Source organism: Papio anubis, chromosome 8 (genome assembly GCF_008728515.1).
Source record: "Papio anubis isolate 15944 chromosome 8, Panubis1.0, whole genome shotgun sequence".
Lineage (NCBI taxonomy): Eukaryota > Metazoa > Chordata > Mammalia > Primates > Cercopithecidae > Papio > Papio anubis.
The window spans coordinates 22540968-22563303 of NC_044983.1; the positions used below are offsets into that span (position 1 = coordinate 22540968).

The 22336-nt window shown below is 36.7% G+C and overlaps 1 protein-coding gene across 1 annotated transcript; it reads left to right on the plus strand.

The window, feature by feature from the left end:
- The first annotated feature begins 459 nt into the window (after nt 1-459).
- On the plus strand, nt 460-21616 carry ADAMDEC1 (ADAM like decysin 1). The gene is made up of 14 exons (XM_009212715.3): nt 460-762; nt 8408-8526; nt 9410-9486; nt 10204-10282; nt 11870-11946; nt 13423-13609; nt 13831-13893; nt 14641-14712; nt 15028-15194; nt 15546-15627; nt 16315-16445; nt 17309-17486; nt 19603-19688; nt 20896-21616. Exons 1-14 carry the CDS (start codon nt 675-677, stop codon nt 20900-20902), a joined length of 1413 nt encoding a protein of 470 aa, XP_009210979.3. The 5' UTR covers nt 460-674; the 3' UTR covers nt 20903-21616.
- Nucleotides 21617-22336: the final 720 nt, after the last annotated feature.

Below are 22336 nucleotides of genomic sequence, written 5' to 3' on the forward strand. Positions count from 1 at the left end.
TATTTCATAGGTTGTAGAGTTTGGTCAAGGCTAGCACTGTCAAGGTTATTTACATTTTTTGTACATTTCTTATACATGCACATTTCTTTACAATTTTACATGCATGTGCACATGTGTGTGCAAATGCATTTGAATTTTATAAGAATCTTGAGGTAGTTAATATTATCAGCATCCCCTGTTGACTCATAAGGAGACTGAACATTTGAGAGATTTGCAGTATCTTGGTTTGTAGGACTTTGCCTGGTGCTTTTTAGATTGTGTTCACTGTGACAGTTTCTCGAAATATGTACAGAATGCTGATATATGTCCTAAATATGCGGATTTATTTCTATAAAGATACTGAACAGCAATCGTGATGGTCCAGTTTGGCGTGTATGTAGATATGCACGCGAGCACCTCAGTCTCAGTTCACACATTCCCACTGCTATAGGAGCACCAAGGGCAAACAGTGTCCAGATGTGAGTCCTTAACGAGCTATAACCACAGCCGTAAATATCTCTGAAAGATGAGGAACATTCTCATGATGTTGACACTGCAATTTTTTGACAATTTCCCAACACTCTTAAGAAACATTCCCCAATCTCACACAAAAAGTGGGAGTTTTAATTTTCTTGTTCAACTTCTAAAGAGAAATTGGTGAAGATAAAACTGGACACTGGGGAGACCACAACTTCATGCTGTGTGGGACCTCCCAGCTACCTGCAGTAGCCACCATGTCTTGGGTCCTGCTGCCTGTACTCTGGCTCATTGTTCAAACTCAAGGTAAGTACCATTACACCAGCATTTTACATAAAAGTCAAATTATTTGATGAATGTTTAAAGTGCTTTTTTTTTTTTTAAAAAAAAGGCATCTGTTTTTATGGTCAAAAGATCACTACTATTTGCATTTTGGTATATTTTCTACCTCTCTGCAAAAGCAAACTATATATACATATGTGTGTGTATCTTTTTGAGTGAAGATATTTTAAACCACTATATGAAACATGCATTCTAAAATTTGTCCTATTTCCTCAAATTGTTATATATTTTAACAAATTTTATGTCTGCACAGTATTTTCCAAAATAGAGGAACAAAAAGCTACATGTTGTTCCATTCATTATGTCTTTTCTCTAGTAAATAAAGTTTTATTAACATCTTCATGAATCATGGCTGTTTAAAAATCTGCACTTTGGGATATTTCCTTGAGAAAAATTCTTAAAAGCAGAATGACAGGGTCAGAATAACTAGTTCTGGAAAGGAAATCTCTTTTGTCTTTGAGATTGATTATTGATAGATGAACCAATTTGATGACACTCTATACACACCCTACACATAATTTTCAAGTCACTGGTTATTGTACTAGTGATCACATAATAAACATGTTAAAAGTCAAGCTGTAAACCTGCACATTTCCATGTTAAACATGTTTGTGCTAAACCCTGTATTGAAACAGGTAAAGTACGTAGTTGAGTAGTTATCCAAACTCCCCAGAAAATTCTCACTTGCCTAAAGGTTGCTGTGCAAAAGCTCCACACATATGGCTGGCTCTAGCTTTCATTTTCTTTTATATTTCCTCATTGTCCATCACCAATACTATACTCCAAAAAAGGATAAAATAGAGTATTATACTAATAATTATGTGATATATATACATAGCTTACTGAAGTCTTTGCAATTATTCAATCCATATAAACATAAAAGGACAGCCTTATAGTCAACAGTTTGTGATTTGCATAATGATTTGGGAAGGATGTCTCTGGAATTGTATTTCTTATTTCATAACCCTACTAGATCTATTATATTCTTTTCTAAAACACACCATCCCAATGACAACACAGAACTAACTTCCTGGCCAAAACTCAAATCCATGTATTTAAGACAACTTCCTAATCATACCTTTGCTAGAATGAATAACAGGGAAGAGTTTAAAATAGAATGAGGGCTAAATCATATGTAATTCCATTATTAAACCAAAATCAGATATATTATAATTGCATTATTAAACAAAAGAAAACATTAATTGACCAACTGAACAACTATGCCTGTGCTGTCTGATGAGAATTGTACCTAAAGTCACACAACATATAATGAAATAGAATTTGATTGAAACAAAAAAATCATCTACACATCTTTTTCCCCCATTCCTCAGAGGCCTCAAAACAGTCATTGATACATTTCTAGAAAAGTGAAACTTTTTATTACTATTGTATTGTTCTCTCAAAATTCTGCTGAAAAAGTCACTGAAATACTTCTGAATTTGATGAGAGTCTACGATATTCATAGTGCCCAAGTAGCCCTACATTTTTAAATGTTCCTCCCTATTACTTTAGATAACCCAATAGTTAACAATAAAAGCTATTATTTTAGAAGATATTCATTAGGTTGCAGTTAACTAGATAATTTTATACCTCGTAATGTTCATATGTTTACTCATACACAATCTTATCTGGTAAATTATTCTTCTTTCAAGCTCACAACTTTCTGGAACTTCCATAAAATCTTACCATCATTGTGAATAGTACATGAAACAATCATGTTCCAACAAACTTGTACTCATTGAACTGCTAACCAAAATGAACTTCAGCATTACATTTGTTTTGCTTTATGTATATAAAAAACACGCCAGAAGTTTCTGGGGGAAATGGGAGGGATTGTAAGAAGGTTTTACTTTGTGTTCCACCATATTCACCAGTCTACTGCTTTTTGTCCCTATATGATCAGCCTTACCTTCTGCTCCTCTCTCTGACCTATCTGTGCTGGCTTAACACCTCTATTTGTTTTCTAGATCTTATCCCTTCTCATACAAGGACATTGACCTAACATTTTCCCTCATTCCTACTGTATCTATTCCATATTCTCTATGGAATCATTCCCGTCAGCATATAAATTCTCCCAACTTAAAATGAATATCCTTTTTCTTTCTCTTCTGCCAATTAACATCCTAAATTTTCTCTCTCCTGCCAGGTCTGTCCCACAGACCCTGGCTAATGGATGAAATGAGTACTCACACACAGGTATGCAATGTAAGAAGAGCAGCTAGCTAGAGCTGCCTGGCCCTAGTGGCCAGAGAGCAGCTGTTATGTTTTGCCAGGCCAATTGATTCTGGTTGGCTTGTTCGCACAGCTCATCATATTCTGTCTGCCAGAGGGGGTATTGCCTGGTCTCTAAAGTTGTTTTAGCTAGCACTGACCGGTCCCATGGGGTCATATGGAAGTCTGCTATGGCCTCAATGAATCCTTTCATAAATGGGCTAGCAGCTCTGTTCTCTAAGGCTTTTTCTCATTTCTTTAGAAGTGTTGAAAGCAGTGCGTTCATATACCTGTTTGCCTGGTTGATCTTGCATCACTGGGCGGGTCAAGAGTTCCCCTTCTAATTCCACTTGCCTAAGACAGGGTCCCATAACGGTAGTGTATCCCTTGTATTTTTTCCAATTTATTGGTGGGGGGGCGCTCAGGGAAAGTATTTGTTTCCTCTGTGGTACCTTTACCCAGTAATGGTGGGGCTGAGGGATGAGGAGGAGGCGGTAAGATAGATAATGGTTCTTCCTTCCTTCCCTTTTAAGGCTCTTCTGTGTAGAGTGGGGACAAAGCAGCCCTGACTAAGGCCCATAATGTTAAAGATGTTACTGAGACCTGTTGCCCTTGTGCATGATGTTAAGATTTCTCCCCCAGTTGTTCCCAGAGCTCTAGGTTTGGCATACCTTCTTCTGGGAACCATGGGTTATAGAAAGCAACAGTTTGCATTAGGTCCCTTAATTGTGCCTCCGAGACACAGGCTCCACTAGCTTTAAGCAGCTGTTTCAATACATTTATATACTGTTGCTGTTGAACTGATAACTTTGTCCCATGATGAAACCCTAGCTTGAAAATCCCCTCAAACTTTGAAATCCCCACCAGTCACCAATTACTTACTTTGCAGTCACTTCACTTTCATTCTCGAGGGTTTCATCGCCATCCATTGCAGCATTCCTCACGTGGGGCACCACCTGCCGGGTCTGTCCCGCAGATGCTGGCAGATGGATGAAATGAGTATTCAGACACAGGTATGTACTGTAAGAACAGCGAGGTGACGGCCTGGCTCTGGTGGCCAGAGAGCAGCCCTGAGAAGCTGGAGCTGCTTGCTTTTATTCAGTGCAAGCTCAATGCCGAAAACCTGGAGCAAAAACAACCTGTAGGTAATTAACATTTATTGTTCCCCTTTCGGGGAACGTCAGGTGCGTGGATGATCAAAGGTCAGTTCCAGGTCAACATAAGTAGATGAACCTGTTTAAGAGAAAGCCCCCTATACTCCCTTGTACCTGCTCCTTGCCCTCTGCCTCAGGGTTATAGAACAGCTGCCTTCAGTTATTCTTTCCCGGGGCTCTGCAGAATCTTCTGAACTTTCAGAAGGTTTGCGTCCTTTCCCTATAGTTTTTCCCACCACTCTGACCAATCACTCACATTTCCTTTTGCATAACAAATCTTCAAAGGTGCTGTGTATACACTTTTTCTCTAGTTAGTCTCACCCTATTCTCTTCTATCCTACTTCTACAGAGTTTTCATCTCCAGCACTCCACCAAGACTGCTCTTACGGCTTCAAGGATGTTTAATCCAGTGGTCATTTTGGGGGCATCGTATTCTCATGTTTTTCAACTCTTTCTTTCTCTGCCTTCCTCTCTCTTTCCTTTTCCATGGCCTGAAACACACCATTTCATTTGGTGAACTCCTACCTCACACTGGCCTCCTTTACTGGTTCCTCCTCTTCTCAATTTCCTAATGTTGGAATAGCCCAGGGCTCAGTGCTTGATACTCTTTTGTTTTGTAGCAGTGTTCAGTCATTTGGTGATTTATCTAATCTTTAGCTTTAAGTACCATCCACAAGAGGACAACTCCCAACTTTTTGCTTCCACACTAAAATGTACACTTTATTTCTAACAAATCCACTTAGACGCTGTTCATGGTGGGCAGGTCTATGCAAACTGCCCCAAAGCCCAAGGAAGTTGAGAGGCCAAAGAAAGAGGCTAAAAGATCCAGTTTTTTAGAAAACAAGTCTTAATAAGGGGTTACAAAGAGAACTCATGTCTGTGTCCTGAGTGGTGATGAGACAACACAGACAGTGGATCCCTATTCCATTACTCTCCAGATCCAGGGCCTTTATACTGTAGGGGAGGGGTGGTTCGGAAGGGATGTACAGGACAATTGAAGTATGATAGCATCACAGCTGTTTGACCTAAGGGCAAGATTTATAAGTACCTGCTCTTACACAAGGAACAATGGATACACTGGAAATCTTAGAGGGCTCCCAGAACAGGGATTAATCAGAAGCCAGCTTGCCAGATTAGCATCCAAGATGGAGTTGCTTTGGCCTCTACAGATGCCTAGTAGATATCTCAAAACAACATACCCAGAACCTTTCCCGCATATCTATTCTTCCTTCACCTTTCCCCAAGTCTGTCAATGGCAATTCTGTTTGCTCAAGGCAAAAATATCAAGTCATCCTTGATTCCTCTCTTTCTCTCATGTTCTGTATCCAATCCTTCACCAATTCTATTGATTTCACTTTCAAAATATATCTAGTATCTGACCACACCTCACTGCTTCCACTGATACCACTTTCATCTAAGTCACCACCACCTCTCTTAGATTATTGCAATATCCTCCTAAATGATCTCTCTGATTCTACACTTGCCTCTTTGCAGGATATTCTCGACAGATCAGACAGGGCAATCTTATTAAACAAAAGTCAGATTATGTTACTTCTCTGCTCTGAACTCTCCAGTGGCCCCCATTTCACACAGAGTAAAAGCTAAATTTTGTAAGAGTCTACCAGGTCTTGCGCAATCTATTAATTTCTATAACCAACCTACTTGCATATTCTATTATTCACTCTTCTCATTCCATTCCAGCTAGATCCCTGTGGTTTCTTAAATGCACTCTCTGTCCAGGATCTCACATTAAAACCTTATTACTGGCTCTTTCCTCTATCCGGAACTCTTTGTTCCCAAAGAATGATATTGTTCAGTCCCACATCTTCCTGAAGTCTTGGCTTAAAAGTGATCATCTCGACGTGACTATCATTACTTCCCTATTTAAAATTGCAACGCTCACCTCTAATCCAGCATTCACAATCTCCTTTACTCTGATCTATTTCATCACCATAGCATTTATCATCTTCCAACATGTAAATAATTTAATTATTCATAATGTATGCTTCATATGTATAAATATATGTAATATAACATCATTTCCCAATAGAATAAATTTTATAAGGGCATGCATCACTATCTATTCTATTATTTCATTTAACCTGACAGCCTCAAACTGTGCCTGGCCTAAAGTCAGCATTCAATACATATTTGTCAAATGAATACTTGAGTTTTAATATAAAAGAAATATCAGAGAAGGTAAGTTGCTTACTGTCTAGAAAAGAATGTAATACTTTTACATTATTTTTTCTTCTATGTAAAAAAATCAAATGTAGTGATTTGACACATCATAGTTAAAATAAGAGTATAATATTGACCCAATGTCTCCATTTTTAAAATATGTTTTTGAGTATTAAGAGGTTGAAATTTCACTCAACCTTGTTTTACTATCATTTTGATATTCATTAAAAATACACTGTTGGGATGCGCATGATGGCTCACGCCTGTAATCCCAGCACTTTAGGAGGCCGAGGCAGTGGATCACGAGGTCAGGAGTTCGAGACCAGCCTAACCAACATGGTGAAACCCCATCTCTACTAAAAATACAAAAATTAGCCGGGTGTGGTGGTACACAGCTGTAATCCCAGCTACTCAGGAGGTTGAGGCAGGAGAATTGCTTGAACCCAGGAGGCAGAGGTTGCAGTGAGCCGAGATCGGGCCACTGCACTCCAGCCTGGGTGACAGAGTGAGACTCTGTCTCAAAACAAACAAATAAAACAAAACAACAACAACACTGTTTGATTTGGGTTTTTTTTGTTGTTGTTGTTTTGATTTTTTACTTTATATATCTTGCAAAGGTTTTTGGCTAAATCACATTGTAAACTACTCTTACAAAGTTTCCCCAAAGACAGATAAGGTAGATAGAACAAGAAGTGAGGAAGGAAAACAGAGATTTTGAGGGCTCTTCCAAAATTGCATGATTAATGCTAGCATTGGGACTAGACATTATTAAAATTCATTCTCATTCCAAGCGCATGGCTTTTTCCACTAATGGACTCATATTCTCTTTTAATAAAAGATCATTTACTCATACATTTCTAGATTTCCTGTTTTAGTATGTGATGAATCCTGCTCAGGACAGCATTGCAACAGAACTTTGGGAGCTGACTAGGAGGGGATTCTTGCTTTGTGATTTCCTTTCATTTTCTGTATCAGCCAGGTATAAAATCTCCTGTTTTCCCTAATATCACTCTGTCATACTAAGTGGAAAACTGTCTTTAAGCACAGATACGTATATATGAAAATGTGAGCATTCAGAAATAAGACTGACCTTATATGAATGATTGAATAATTAAAAGAAAAAATAGAAAAAGTATGCTGCCATCTTCCTAATAGGGTACTAAATAATTTTATATATTTTATCTTATTCAAGTTTTACACTAACCTATACCTTAGATAATAAACTAGTACAAAGCTGAAGTGACTTCTACGAGGTTATTCAGCTAGGGCATAAGACCACATCTTTTGGCTCCAAGATAATTTCTTTTCTATTATTTGTAAACAATGAAAATTTGTCTATGTAATGTAATTTCAAGTACATCAAGAAGAACATCGTGTCCATAAACAATATTTCTCCTTCCTCTCTGAGGCTTTAAAATTCTTCAAAGAGAGGCCAACAAAAACTTTATTTCTTTGAAATCTAAAGTCTTGAGGGAAAATGCTGAGAGAAAAAGCATCATGGCTTATTGCCACACTGAGGAATAAAATTACTGCTAGTAGAGTCTTTCCTAAAAGTAAAGTATTATATACAAAGGAAAAATTTTATTTTTAGAGTGTATAGTCAGGAGTTGTGCTTCAGAGGGAAAAGGGTATAAAAAAGAAAAAAAAAAAAAGAAGTCTTGGAGGGCATTGAGAGAAAATTTCACGATTTTTAAGAAGACTCTAAAGCAAGAAGGAAATAGATTACTACAGGCAGAATTCCAGGCTCACACAACCCCTGTTCTTAATTCATAACCTGTCCTTTCTGGGTATGGTGGTCCAGCCTTTGCATGCACTGAGAGATCATCTGAAGAACTGTTTTGTAATCTTCATGTCTTTTCAGAATGCGGAGGGAGAGAAAAAAAAAATCGTTGTCATCAAAGCTGAAGTAGGAGAATCAATTTGTTATTCCTAATGTTTGCTCTCTACATAGGAATGTAGTCTTCACTGCCCTTTTAGCAACCCAACAAATGAAAACAAAACACAACACGACTAAAACTGAAACCTTTAAATCTTTTATGTGAATATTATTTCTCTTTCTCTAGCAATAGCCATAAAGCAAACACCTGAATTAACGCTCCATGAAATAGTTCGTCCTATAAAACTTCACATTTTACACAAAAGAGAGATCGCGATCAACCAGACAGAAAAGCACGGCAAAGAGGTAAGCAAGGTGAATGACTGTGGTAGATGTTACAATCATCCAAAGAGGCAATAAAAAGCCTTTTCACTAACAGTAGTGATGTTACTACAGTTACCATCTAATAGTTTCATATTGAAGCCCATGTATACAACTCCCCTTTGTTCAGGAGACAGCTCACAATTTCTCAGAATGCTGCTATGGTTAAGCAGCAGAGTCAACAATGTCACTTGATAAGAAAGGATAAAGCTGCTTAGACATTTCTCTCAGTTTGAGAGTGAGGAGAGAAGCCCAGGAAGGTCAGCCATCTTTAACTGAGATGTTGTTCCTGGCCAGCCTCACCACCACCCCTTTTCTCCACTGAATTGTCTTTTTCCTCAGCCGTTTTGTCAATAGTGAAGAATTAAATTTTGTATCAGTAGTTAACACAATATTTCTACTATTGATTAAAGATATCAATTATTTGACTATTACATTGTTGCAAGTATTTCCCTCATTTTGTAATTGTTACCTAATTCTTAGTGGGTTGTGAGTTGTTGTTGTTGTTGTTGTTGTTTTTAAGTGTATTTAGTTTGGTTTTAAAGTAAGAAAAATACACACCTTGTTTTGATTCCCTGGCTGGGGGATCCTGAGACAGTATACTGTACATTAGGACAAATGAGAAGTCCCTATCTCATGTATTACAGCTAGTTTAATCTATAAGTGTTATTATCACATAATTCTACTTTTTGAAAGTCCATTTTAGTGCATAATGTGTTTTGTCTTACATATTTTGAAAACACCAGAGAACTGATTTTATCCTATATGCATTTGTAATTGTTCTTCTAATATATACTACATATATCATTACAATTATTTTAGTTATGTTCAGAAATATAAATTGTTTGGTGTAATTAAATGTTTTCAGGAAAGGTATGAACCCGAAGTTCAATATCAGATGATCTTAAATGGAGAAGAAATCATTCTCTCCCTACAAAAATCCAAGTAAGTTGTACCTTCCAAAAGTCTAATCACTGGATTAGGTTATGAAATTGGGGAGCAATCTTTTTCAGGCTCCATTTAGTGTGGTTTGACATAGAAGACATGAGGCATTTTGAGCTTTACATGATATTAGTTTGTGCTAAAAAGGCAGATTTCCTAGGAAATTATATACAAAGTGTAAAACAAAAGGAATGGCATATGTAAATGACTTTCTTCCTTGACCTTCCGGGAACTTACTGAACATCTTTTTCTACTCATATAAACTCAAGACTTTGATGATGTTTTCTATTCTTTTATGAGAATGTATGTCCAAGGCCGATTCAAGATGCATGGCCTAGAGATAGATTCCAGGGGATAGGGTTCCTCCTAGTTTTATAACAGTTAGTAAACTTCTCCCTGAATGCAATGGGCCTATAAGCATATTTGTGACTCAGCACCCTTCAAAGGTTCTGTAGAGGTTGTGTCCTTGGTGCAGGAAATCTCAAAATGACTAGTTTGAAGACAGGGAATCTACAGATGAGAAGGAGATGAGATTTAATAGGAAGAACTAACTCTCTGATTTGCTTCAGTAGCAGAGCTCCAATATTGGAAGAGGATTAGTAGGTCAGAACCTTAGCTATTTCTCATTGTAGACACTATCACTTTTTTAGTGCTGAAGTTCAGGAAGTTCTGCCTTTCTTACCACCCAGAGTGGTTCATGCAGCTCTCTGCTCTCTACAGGCATCTCTTGGGGCCAGAATATACTGAAACACTGTACTCACCCAGAGGAGAGGAAATCACCACGAAGCCTGAGAACATGGTAGGATCCGAATCCTTTGTGAGACTCTTTTGAGTTTTAGATGTTATTAGTTTGTGCTAATGTTAACTAAGATCCCCAAAGGACTCAATTATTTTATAAAATTCATAGGTCCAAGAACAACTTCAAAAAATAATCAAAGGACTTGAAAGCAAGGTGCTCATCTGTGACCAATGAGACAACAGTTTGGAAAATCACATTCAGCTTTTAAAACATAGGAGCAGCAGAAGGCTTCCAAGTGTCACATTTTTGGAAGCAACCAAAAGTCCACTTGTCCCTAGACCATTTTATCCATAGGTTAGAAAAATTCTTCTCTATGGGTACTTAAAACCTCATGTCACTATTTACTATTTTCTGGAGATATATGCATTTATCCTGAGGTCAGCAATGAAATATCAATTATTTAATTAATATTTTTATATCTGATTAAATCATTATCCTGTAGATAATGCCAGGGCCAAATGTCAGACATTAAGAATCATGGCATATAGTATCAGGAAGAGAATACAACAAATCTCAGTCAAGAGGTGTTCACGTTCCCAAGCTAGGAGAGTTTCTCAGAGCCATCCTACAAGGTACCCTAAACGTGTATTTCTCTATTTAAAAAAAAAAAAAAAAAAGACTTCTACCACAAAATGGTTCTTTGTTCCCCATGCTCATCAAAACTTATTTCATGAACGTCTGAATTTTTGCTAACACTATCTTCAGCGGACAGTGTCTGATAAATTAATTCATGCTTAATTGTTAATAGCTGATGATACATTAATGAGGAATATTCTCAAGTCTTCTATGAAAAAATGTTTATGTTGACAAGATCTCTTCCAAACAGGGAGAAAAGATCACAGATGGAATTTCAGACCCTGAGGCAGGTCAATTTATTTCGCACTGGAGTTTTTTCGTTACCTTTTTTGGATCACTCCACATAAGTGGCCCCTTAACTTTGCAGATGCGGGCCAGCAATCATGTCTGAATCTCTAGCTGTAGACAAGTAACTTTTGAGTCTTTGAGGCTGATAAAGGGATTCCACTAATAGATCAATTAAAACAGTGATTAAATCAGTTAGTCTGAGGAGCTCAGGAGTGACAGTGTGAAGTATTGAGGATTCCCCAGTCTAGAAAAATAGACGTCTCATTTTACTTATTTGTAATGCACAGTGCCTTTGGGACTCAGGACAGGGAAGCCAAATTCTTGAGCACTGACCCCCAAACCTGAGGACCCACCGGGAGTACTGTAAATCCCTAGAGTATTGGCCACTTCTCAGAGAAAACAACCACCTTCACTACGAGCCCACCTAAGTTTAACTTCCCTGGACTCTTCCTTAGTATAAATTAATGTCAGAAAAACAGCTCAGCCACCAAATATACAGAGCTTCCAGTGAAGCAATTCTGAAAACCTCGGAGGTTCTTGCTGTTTGTGTTTCTGAGAATTGCTCTGGCCACAGTCACTACTTGAAGAATTTTTACATATTCAAGACAGTAGCTTTCCTCACAACTGTGATACATGTATTCTCATAGTTCATACATTTTACACACACACACACACACACACACACACACATTTCTGAAGCATAATTTCTTTTTTCCACTCCAGGAACACTGTTACTATAAAGGAAACATCCTAAATGAAAAGAATTCTGTTGCCAGCATTAGTACTTGCGACGGGTTGAGGTAAGAACTACTATCAAAATCATTCAAGATCAAGATGCTTTTTATTACACAGAATTAAGGGCTACTAGATATTGTCTTCTTACTATTTTGGTAAATTTTTCATTGCTGAAATGCTGAATATATGTGGTTAAAGGGAAGAACAAAGTATTACCCTGACAGTCATTTCATAATCTGCTGCTCTAGGAGAAGTCAGGCCTAGAATGGTAAAACAAGAATGCTACACTGTGGACCTTGATGGTGTCTGGATCCACTTCCGTGTTTGTCCACCCTACTCTCTGAAACAGTTACTTCTTGTTTTCTAAAACATTCTTCCCTGCAATTGTCACAATTGAACTTAATTGTAGAAGTATATGTGTTTCTGTTTACATAGATAATTCTTGCCAATGAGAGAAAGTTTGGAAAGTAAGAAAAAGCACAAATAAGAAAATAACAGGCCAAGCGTGGTGGCTCACACCTGTAATCCCAGCACTTTGGGAGGCCGAGGTGGGGGGATCATGAGGTCAAGAGATCGAGACCATCCTGGCTAACACGGTGAAACTGCGTTTCTGCTAAAAATACAAAAAAAAATTAGCCGGGTGTGGTGGCGGGCACCTGTAGTCCCAGCTACTCAGGAGGCTGAGGCAGAAGAATGACATGAACCTGGGAGATGGAGCTTGCAGTGAGCCAAGATAGCTCCACTGCACTCTAGCCTAGGCGACAGAGTGAGACTCCATCTCAAAACAAAAAAAAAAGAAAAAGAAAATAACAACTACCACAAAAGTTGACCTCTAAGTGATCAGTGTTATTAACATTTTGTCATGTTGGCACCCTTATATACACATATAGACAAATGTATCTTTCACAGCATTGAAATAAAAAAATAGAACACATTGTTCTTCCAACATGGCTCATAACACACATGAAAAGTTTTTCACATATCATAACATACCTTCAGGAATATAATTTTGAACAGTTATGTTGGATTGTAATATTTTATTATATGGATTAACCTTCTATTTACGAACAAATTATCATACTATTATGATTATAGAAACAGGGATTCTTTAAGCTACTTCTAATCCCAGCATGTTACTCTGGTTGGCCTGTTGATCATTCATGTTCCCCTCTGGGGTTCTTGCTATCTAAACATTCCCTTACTCCATTTTCCATTATAGTCCTAGGATCTGCCATGAAATATTTGTTAAATGAATCAATAAACTATGGAAAAATATTTACCATGGTGCAAATTCCAAATTCTTTGGGGTTGCTTCATCTTTATAATTCTTGTTCAGAATTATCTTGGTAAGTAAGCTAGGCTTCATTTTATATCGACAAATAGTGATTCTAACTTACATTACCAAAAGTTAGCTGAAAGGTCTAAGAATGACAAGACTATGTGTGAAACTGGGATGGAGGGGCAGACATCAATCCATTCTTGGATGCAAATATGACTCTGTGTGTCAGGAATCCTGAAATACAAGTCTCTATATCTCCCAGAGGATACTTCACACATCATCATCAAAGATACCTGATAAAACCTCTGAAAAGCACAGATGAGAAAGAACATGCCATCTTTACATCTAACCAGGAGGAACAAGACCCAGCTAACTACACATGTGGTGTGAGGAGCACTGGCGGGAAACAAGGCCCAATTCGAATCTCTAGATCACTCAAAAGCCCAGAGGTGAATACAATTCCATTACCTCATCATTTACTTCAATTGTCTCAGCAAAGATAGGTGATATACTACTATTCTTAGAAATGAGTAACATGTGTCAAGTCTATAATTTATTTACTTATTTTTCTATTTATCTTCTATTTTAGGGGAAAAAAGTCTCCTTTTAAGCTTTAGAATCTTTTAGGATAAAGACAGTGACTAACAATGTTCTTTTATTCTTTGTAAAGCAAGAAGACTTTCTTCGGGCACAGAAATACATTGATCTCTATTTGGTGCTGGATAATGCCTTTGTGAGTATGAAACACACAGGCCTCTTGGCCAGTTCAGTCACCTTTTAAGTTTACTTATCAAGCAAAAGCAAGCAATAAACTATTTTAGCTAATAATGGGGCATTTGTCCACCTGGGTGTCTTGGCTGTTTACTTGCCTAGCCAGCAATAGTTATTATCTCCTCATCCCCTTTAATATCCATCTGCCACGAACATATATAGATATTGGTGATATACTTAACACCAGATAGCTACAGGAAATCAACCAAAAAAGAAAAATAAAAAGAATGCATTATTAAAATATTACAATACTTCATATCTTAATATAAAATTAAATATATTTAATATAAATATTATGTCAATATAAAATCAACACAAAACTCTATATAACTTAGAAATTATATTGATAGATACAGAGGAAAATACTAGAATCTACATTTCTATCTAGCAAATGTTGCTTTGTAATCAAATTTTAATCACATGATTCCGTTTAAAAACCTTAAAATTGTTAATTTGATTTATTCAACTTAAAATCATAAAATTATAAGAACATTAAAATTTTACATGAATGTCTCACTTTTATCAAAAAACTCTTAACATTTGAAATAGAATTTGCCAGAACACAGTCTTACATTATTTAATTATGGAATACACAGATGTTCATTGTAGTGAAATGCATAATTTTTCTTAAAATGTGAAATCCTGTATGCCATCAGCTTTCTCAGTGTAATTTGCCATTTCACTATACTTTGTGTTTTGTATTTTACAGTATAAGAACTATAATGAGAATCTAACTCTGATAAGAAGCTTTGTGTTTGATGTGATGAACCTACTCAATGTGGTAAGACATTAGTCATGTAAACCTTGTGTTTCTGCATAGAAGCCTGGAACTTCCCTATGATTTCACCAACAAGAAGTTAAAAAGGTCACAAATGCCTTAAGTTAAACAGTTCAGGGAAATTTTAGCAGAACAAGGATCAACATCAAGGTGAAATTATATGCATTGCAACAAAGACAATTTTTAAAATTTTTACTTTCAAAATGGAAATTCATTACTTACAGTCTGTCACTTTATCCATCACTTGGGGTCAACAAAAGTTCTCAAACACAAAAGGAATCCTGAACATTTGTATGAAGATAAATGCTCTTTCTACAGATTTATAACACCATAGATGTTCAAGTGGCCTTGGTAGGTATGGAAATCTGGTCTGACGGTGATAAGATAAAGGTGGTGCCCAGCGGAAGTACCACGTTTAACAACTTCCTGAGATGGCACAGTTCCAACCTGAGGGAAAAGATCCACGACCATGCTCAGCTCCTCAGGTGAGCACATGCTGGCCAGGTGAATGTAGGCAGAATGGATCACTATCCCCAAGGTTCCTTAGCAAGGGTTTCAGCTCCGTAATAATTCCCTGATCAACCGTCAGAATGCTTGACATTGTACCACTAGCAATTCACCTGTGAGATTATTGGATCAATAATCAGATGATAGAATGAGCTCTTGGATATAAGATAACCATCTATGGTCATTATAACACGAAGGAATAGAAGTTTTTTTGGGCCTAGTCCATATAAAAAGGCTAGGGCAGTGAGGCAATTCATTAACATAATTAACAAAAGCTAATTGTTACAAAGGCTCAGATTGTGACAGTAGTATCTGTAACTTTCATACAGCGGGATTAGCTTCAACAATCGACGCGTGGGACTGGCAGCTTCAAATTCCTTGTGTTCCCCATCTTCGATTGCTGTTATTGAGGTGTGTAAATTTATAGTAAGCCTCCCTGTGGTTCTGCATCCTCTATGAAGTCCAGCATAACACCTTATATAGAATGAGCAAAATGAACATTTGCTGAATCAATGAATCAAGGTAGAAATGAAACTACTGGTAGGTCATTGCACTGAAGACCCCTTGGATTATGAAACAGAACATCTCCTTACATCAGCCTTGCTAGAGCATGCCATGTCATTCTTTAGTTCATGTTAGAAAACCAGAGTAGGAATATTGGAACAGAAAGGAGATCCAATACCCTCTGTGACCCGGGTTAACACTATTCATCCCCAGTATCTGTGGCCAGAGAGGCCAGACAAGGAAGAAAGGTGCATGCAGATGTCATGTGTCCAAGCACTCCAGTGTCATAGATATCATAGCAATAGGTTTTGGAGACCTCTGATATGGTGCCTATGAGTACTTCCTATGAAGAATGTAATTAATTTAACCATGATTTACTGGTAACTTAGTATCCATTAGTTCAACAAATATTTACTGAATAAAATATATTGTATCCATAGGACCCAATCACTTCCAATGCTCTTTCAACATTTTGCAATACACGGGAGCGAATGGTTCACTAGTTTTCATCTCTTAAGCCATTTTTAAAGACTGCACATTGGCAACAATTGAATAAAAACAGAATAAATAAATGTGTCTACTTTTTTTTTCCAGGCTAAAAAAAAGAATAGTGTGGCTCTTGTAGCAGTGATGTCACATGAGCTGGGCCATGTCCTTGGTATGCCTGATGTTCCATTCGACACCAAGTGTCCCTCTGGCAGTTGTGTGATGAATCAGTATCTGAGGTGAGACCTCGTCATCCTAGAAGAAGAGAGATGTTTTCCAAATCTTAAAGAATTCGGAAGCAGTCTACAGATGTTGGATGGGCATATTTTTTCCCAAGGGTTGTGTATCCCATTAATTCAACCTCCGGTCTCTTGAGGCACAAATTTTAAAAACTACCAGGGCTCATTCTTTAAGATTTATAAATATGCCAAGATAGAGCTTGCAAGTATGGTGACCTTATAATTTTAACTTAAAATGAGTCTAACTTAAAATGAACCCATAGTTTCTAAAAATATTCATCTCATTATGATGACGACAGGATCGTCTTATACTCCTATCATCAATCAACCAATCATCTATTTTTGCCGATTTATGAATTACCTGTGAATGCCAGGCACTTTGCAAAGACTTTGGGATAGAAAAATAAATCAAATATACTTTGTTCTTGAAATGCTCACAAAGAAGAAGAGAAATATTTCCATACAGCCCAGAAGCCTGCAACTACTTCCTTTCACTGATTCATTATTATTGTCTCTTGCCCCTCATTTCTCAATGCAAAATAAGTGGATTATTACAAATGGTGATAGCTGTCGCTGCTGTCCTTTAGAACAATACTAAATGGCGACATGGAAATGGAAATCCTTTCAGCTCTATGACTTAGGCTCTAGGAAAAAAATTTCCAAATACCACAGTATGCATGTTCTATCACCTACCACATTTAATACAGTACAGTCCTAAATGGTTGCCAAATTTGGAATTTCCATTGAGGTCAATAATACAGTTAGATAAGTCAGAGTCTCATGTTTCTCTATCTTCATTCTGTGTTTCACGCAGAAGGCACCACACTGTATATCATATTATTTGAGTTTTCTTCTGATTACAGTTCAAAATTCCCAAAGGATTTCAGTACGTCTTGCCGCGCACATTTTGAAAGATACCTTTTATCTCAGAAACCAAAGTGCCTGCTGCAAGCACCTATTCCTACAAATATAATGACAACACCAGTGTGTGGGAACCACCTTCTGGAAGTGGGAGAAGATTGTGATTGTGGCTCTCCTAAGGTATTATGTATTCGATTTTGACTGGGGCGGAAGAATTATGCAGTTTTCTTTTTGTTTTCCAATATTCTTTTGGAAATTCTTTCTAAAGACAAACTTCGCATCATAGTAAAAAGTAGATTTGCACTTGTGTTTTTGCTACTGAATTTAGTAAACTTTGAAAGGCATTTCAAAAACCAGGACATGATTTTGATGTAATTATATGAAGTTAAATGTAAAGAAGTTAATTGTTAACTATAACATGTCACTTATGATCTTTCCAAAACGTGTATTAGTCAGAAATCCCTAAATGACATAATGTCACAGTTGATCATCTGTTGAACAGGAACAATTAGAGATCTAGAAGTAAGTTTTCCTCAGAGGGAGAGTTGGTCTTTTCTCATCAAGCCAACGTGTAAACCAGGTTGTAAACAAAACAGAGAAGAAAGAGGAAAAGAAAAAATAATCACAAAAATCTGTAGAAAATGGGCTATTAACATAGAACATCCAGAATAAGCACTATGATTCTGTTAATTTCTATAAATCAGACTCTTTCAAGGCATTTGTATACTCTAAACAACGCTGACCACTTGCAATCCCATTGACTTCTAAAAGATATTTCTGTTGTCGTAACAAGTTTCTTTTACTTTTAAGACAAAGACTAAGAATTCTTATTTGAAGAGATTGCACATATCAGATAATCTGAAAATTACTCTCATATATACCATATCTTCTATTACTCACAAATATACAAAATATTGCCATTGTCCCAATTTAGAGACAAAGTGAGGCTCAGAAAAGTTAACTAGTTTCAAAGATACACAGCTAATCATTGCTGAAGCAGGATGCAGCCCAAGAAGTATCCATTACTTAAGATGGCTCTGTGACAATGAGCACGGTGTCTAAACTCTCTATGCTTCGGTTTATGTATTCAGAAATTTTAGGTGGTTAGATTACATCAGAAGTCTATGCAGCATAACTTAGTCATTTGTGAAGAATATTGTAAACTTTCTGTTAATTATAAAGACGCATGGAATTTTACAAAAGATTTGACATTTTATAATAAAATAGAGTTATGTTTATCTCATTCTTACTTGCTTACATTCCTCTATGGTTTCTTGGGTGGAAGACAATTGAAGATACTCAAAACCCTAGGTACTTCTGGTTTCAGCAAGTAAATGGTATGTATTTACAGAAAGGAAAGGGGGAAAGAAGAAGGAAGAGGCCAAGAGAGGACCATTGTATACAGAATATGTAACATCTAAAATTCTTGAATTATGTCAGTCAACTCCTGTATTATTTTCATATCTTGTTGATATTTTTCCTCTATAATTGAATAAAACTAGAGATTTTGGGCTTAGGAACAACTGAATTTCTAAATAACTGTTTTCTTATCCAAAAAGTAGTATATATACTTTATACAGTATTGTTTATTGATTAATCCAATTTCTCATAGATCTGATATACCAGTTTATTATTCCTAGGTATATAATTAGGGTTTTTTTTCTATTTTAAAAATAAGCTTTCTATCTAGGTATTTCTCCCAGGCATGACACTATTTTAAAGATTGTAACTTGACAATCCATTTTAATGTCAAATCTCTTCATTGTTTTGTCATTACTGTTCTTATTGCAAACTTGTCCTCAAATTCCATTGAGATTTGATGGAAATGCATGAAATTTATATTTAACTTTGAAGGGCACTGATATTTTTACAACATTAAGCATTGTCTTAAAAGACAAGTTGCCTTTAAATTTTCTGAGGAAATTTATATATATAAAGTTCTTCATGGAGTTCTTGCACTTTTGAAAGGCCTTCTAAATTATTTTCATATTTTTCTTTCTGCTGTATGTCATTTTTTTTTAGTTTGGACATACACATCATATATCTAGACAAAATTTATTTTTGAAAAATTCTTGAATAATTCTATATCTCACCTTCTAAGGAGTAGTCTTCATTGCTGATGATATTTTGTTTTCTATTTTTCAATGTCCTTGGTCATTGTCACTGGAATTCGCCTATCAGAGTAATTTAGCTTAAAAAGTAAACTTTCATTGCCATCTTGTACCAGAATTCTATCACCTAGTCTATGGGAAGAAAGTGTTGAACCACCTTTTTCCATTGTGTGTGTGCTTTGAAGGAATGTACCAACCTCTGCTGCGAAGCCCTAAAGTGTAAACTGAAGCCTGGAACTGATTGTGGAGGAGACGCTCCAAACCATACCACGTAAGACCTTTTGCTTTCTTTGTTCCAAAGCGTTTTCTCACTTTTATTTCACATTTGAGAAAAATATGCCACTGGGTTCTATAATACACTAAAACACAATGTATTTTATATTTTTCAAATGACTCAATTTTGGAGAGGAAAACTAGCAACCATTAAGAACATGACGAAGGATTGTGGACAAACACTCAAGAGAAAGTAGCTACTTTGACCCTTGTGAGATTAGGGCTGCTGGAATCTATGCCAAAACCTGTTTAAATTCCTGTTAGAGAATGATGAGTTTAATACCAACCAAAATGAGAAAAGAAAAGTGTATTTAAAAACAGCTTTGGTTGATGAGCTCGTTTTATTCTTGGTTAAAAGCTGATAGTTTTAATTTGCAAGCCTGTCAGAAAATCAATAGCATTTAAGAACATGCTATAAAATTTGACAATTTTACTCCGTTTAAAGTGTTTCAATGAGTCATAATCCAGGTAGTAGTTCTGTGTCTTATACAGTTCTATATGAGTTGGGCTACGGAACCCAATTACTTGGAAAATGGTACTTGTTTCAATGAAAAATAACCTCTAAATATAAAAATGGCAACAAGAAAAATCAAAAATAGGGGAAAGACTCAGGATACATTTTCTTTACTCCCCTTTCCCGAATCTTTTCTGGAATAGAAACTGCAGAAAGAGTATAAAGAAAATAATTGACTCAAGCACCATCAATTATCATTTCATTGGGAATGGATCGGCAAGGTCAAAGATAAGGACCAACGCTTGGTTATTTACCAAGCACCATTTAATGCAGCCTACATGAATCATGGAATGATTCCACTCTGCAGGAAATTCTGGAAATTGTGCCCAGGCCAGAAACATAGGATCGCAAAAGAAAAAGAATCATCCAGCTATTTAGGGACTTGGAACCCTAGGTGAACATGCCTCTTGCTCTGCAAGATACGCAATTTATACCATGGAAAGAAAATTGGAGGTGGACTCAGGAAACTAAAATTCTAGTCTTTTCTGCCCCAAACTAGCTGTGGGACTTTAAATACAGTTAAACTAGATTTTTTTTCACTCATAAAATACAGCGAATAATATTGTCTCTTAAATAATATGAGTTCTTATTCACATAATTTACATTCTATACATTTCCATTATTGTTATTACATAATATTTTATAACTTGTAATAACCCTGGCTTCCAAACTTTATTTTTCCTTTAATCAGAGAGTGAATCCAAAAGTCTGCTTCACTGAGATGCTGCCTTGCCAGGACAAGAACCAACAACTCTAACTGTCCCAGGAATCTTGTGAATTTTCACCTGTGTACTTAGACATAATGGTCTTTCACTTGTTATTCTACTTTCTATATTGTTATCAGTCCAGGAAACAGGTAAACAGATGTACTTAGAGACATTGGCTGTTTGTTTAGGCCTAATCTTTCTTTTCTTTTCTTTTTTTTTTTTTTAAAGGTCATGAATTTGTGACTTAGTTCTGCCCTTTGGAGAACAAAAGAAAGTAGCCTTCCATCAAAGCACCTTAAAATGCACCACTGAATTATTCAGAGTTAACACTCCAGAATTGTTAAATTACAAGTACTATGCTTTAACGCTTCTTTCATCTTACTAGTATGGCCTATAAAAAAATAATACCACGTGATGGGGGAAGGCTTTGGCAATAGAAAGAAGAATAGAATTCAGGTTTTATGTTATTCCTCTGTGTTCACTTTGCCTTGCTCTTGAACATGCAGTATTTTTCTATCTCATGCCAAGAATGATTAAATGTAAATATTTTTCATTTTATCATTTATATCCTATACACATCTCCTTCATCATTATATATGAAGTTTATTCTGAGAAGTCTACATCGCTTACATTTTAATTGAGCCAGCAAAGAAGGCTTAATGATTTAATGAACCATAATGTCAATAAAAATGCAACTTTTGAGGCTTTTCTGTGTGGTCATTTATGAAACAGTATTTTCAAGCTTCTTTGTAGATTTGTGTTAGGTGTTGAAGCCTCACATCATTGGAAAATCGTCGCTCTGGTAATTTAATAATATTGTCACAGATAGCCAAGCAATGCTATATGGATATGAGAAAAGGAGGTCGTGTCATCTTTTCACGCCCAAAATGGCATGATGTGAGGCCAGTCACCAGGAAGACTGAGCTTCTTCCTGAGGTTTCCTTCTCTAAATAATTTTTAACAATTAACGAAAGTTACCTAAATTTCCATAGATGTCTATGCTGGGAGACTAGAAACTCAGACATATGTTTAAAGATTGGGCTTTGAAACCAAGGGCCTCCTGGGATGCACTGCATGCTGGTGTTGGCCGTCTCCCCGTTTATGGCCTCGCTGTCATCGATGGGCTGGCACTGCCAGTGTTTCCTGTGAAGCTGTGTGCCAGGTGTGGGTGTCAGCCCAGCTGCGGCCCCAGGATATGCCTTGCCAGGATCTCCACTGCCCACTGGTCTGATACGAACTTCTAGCCAATTCTTCCAAGGAAAAAGGGCTTCTTAGGGCATCCTTTCCACCCCACCCCCAACCCCTGACCTTGTGCTCAGGTAGAGGCTTCCTATAGTAAAACTGACTGAGCTGCAGGGATTAAAATCAGTGGCATGCTGGAGACTTCTAGTACAGGCTTGTGAATGTCAACTGTTAAACTTTAAG

Coding starts and splice junctions, on each gene's coding strand:
- ADAMDEC1 (XM_009212715.3), top strand. CDS start 675: ATGCTGTGTGGGACCTCCCAGCTACCTGCAGTAGCCACCATGTCTTGG. Junction 13,610..13,830: donor GATCACTCAAAAGCCCAGAG/GTGAATACAATT, acceptor TTCTTTGTAAAG/CAAGAAGACTTTCTTCGGGC. Junction 15,195..15,545: donor GACCATGCTCAGCTCCTCAG/GTGAGCACATGC, acceptor ACTTTCATACAG/CGGGATTAGCTTCAACAATC.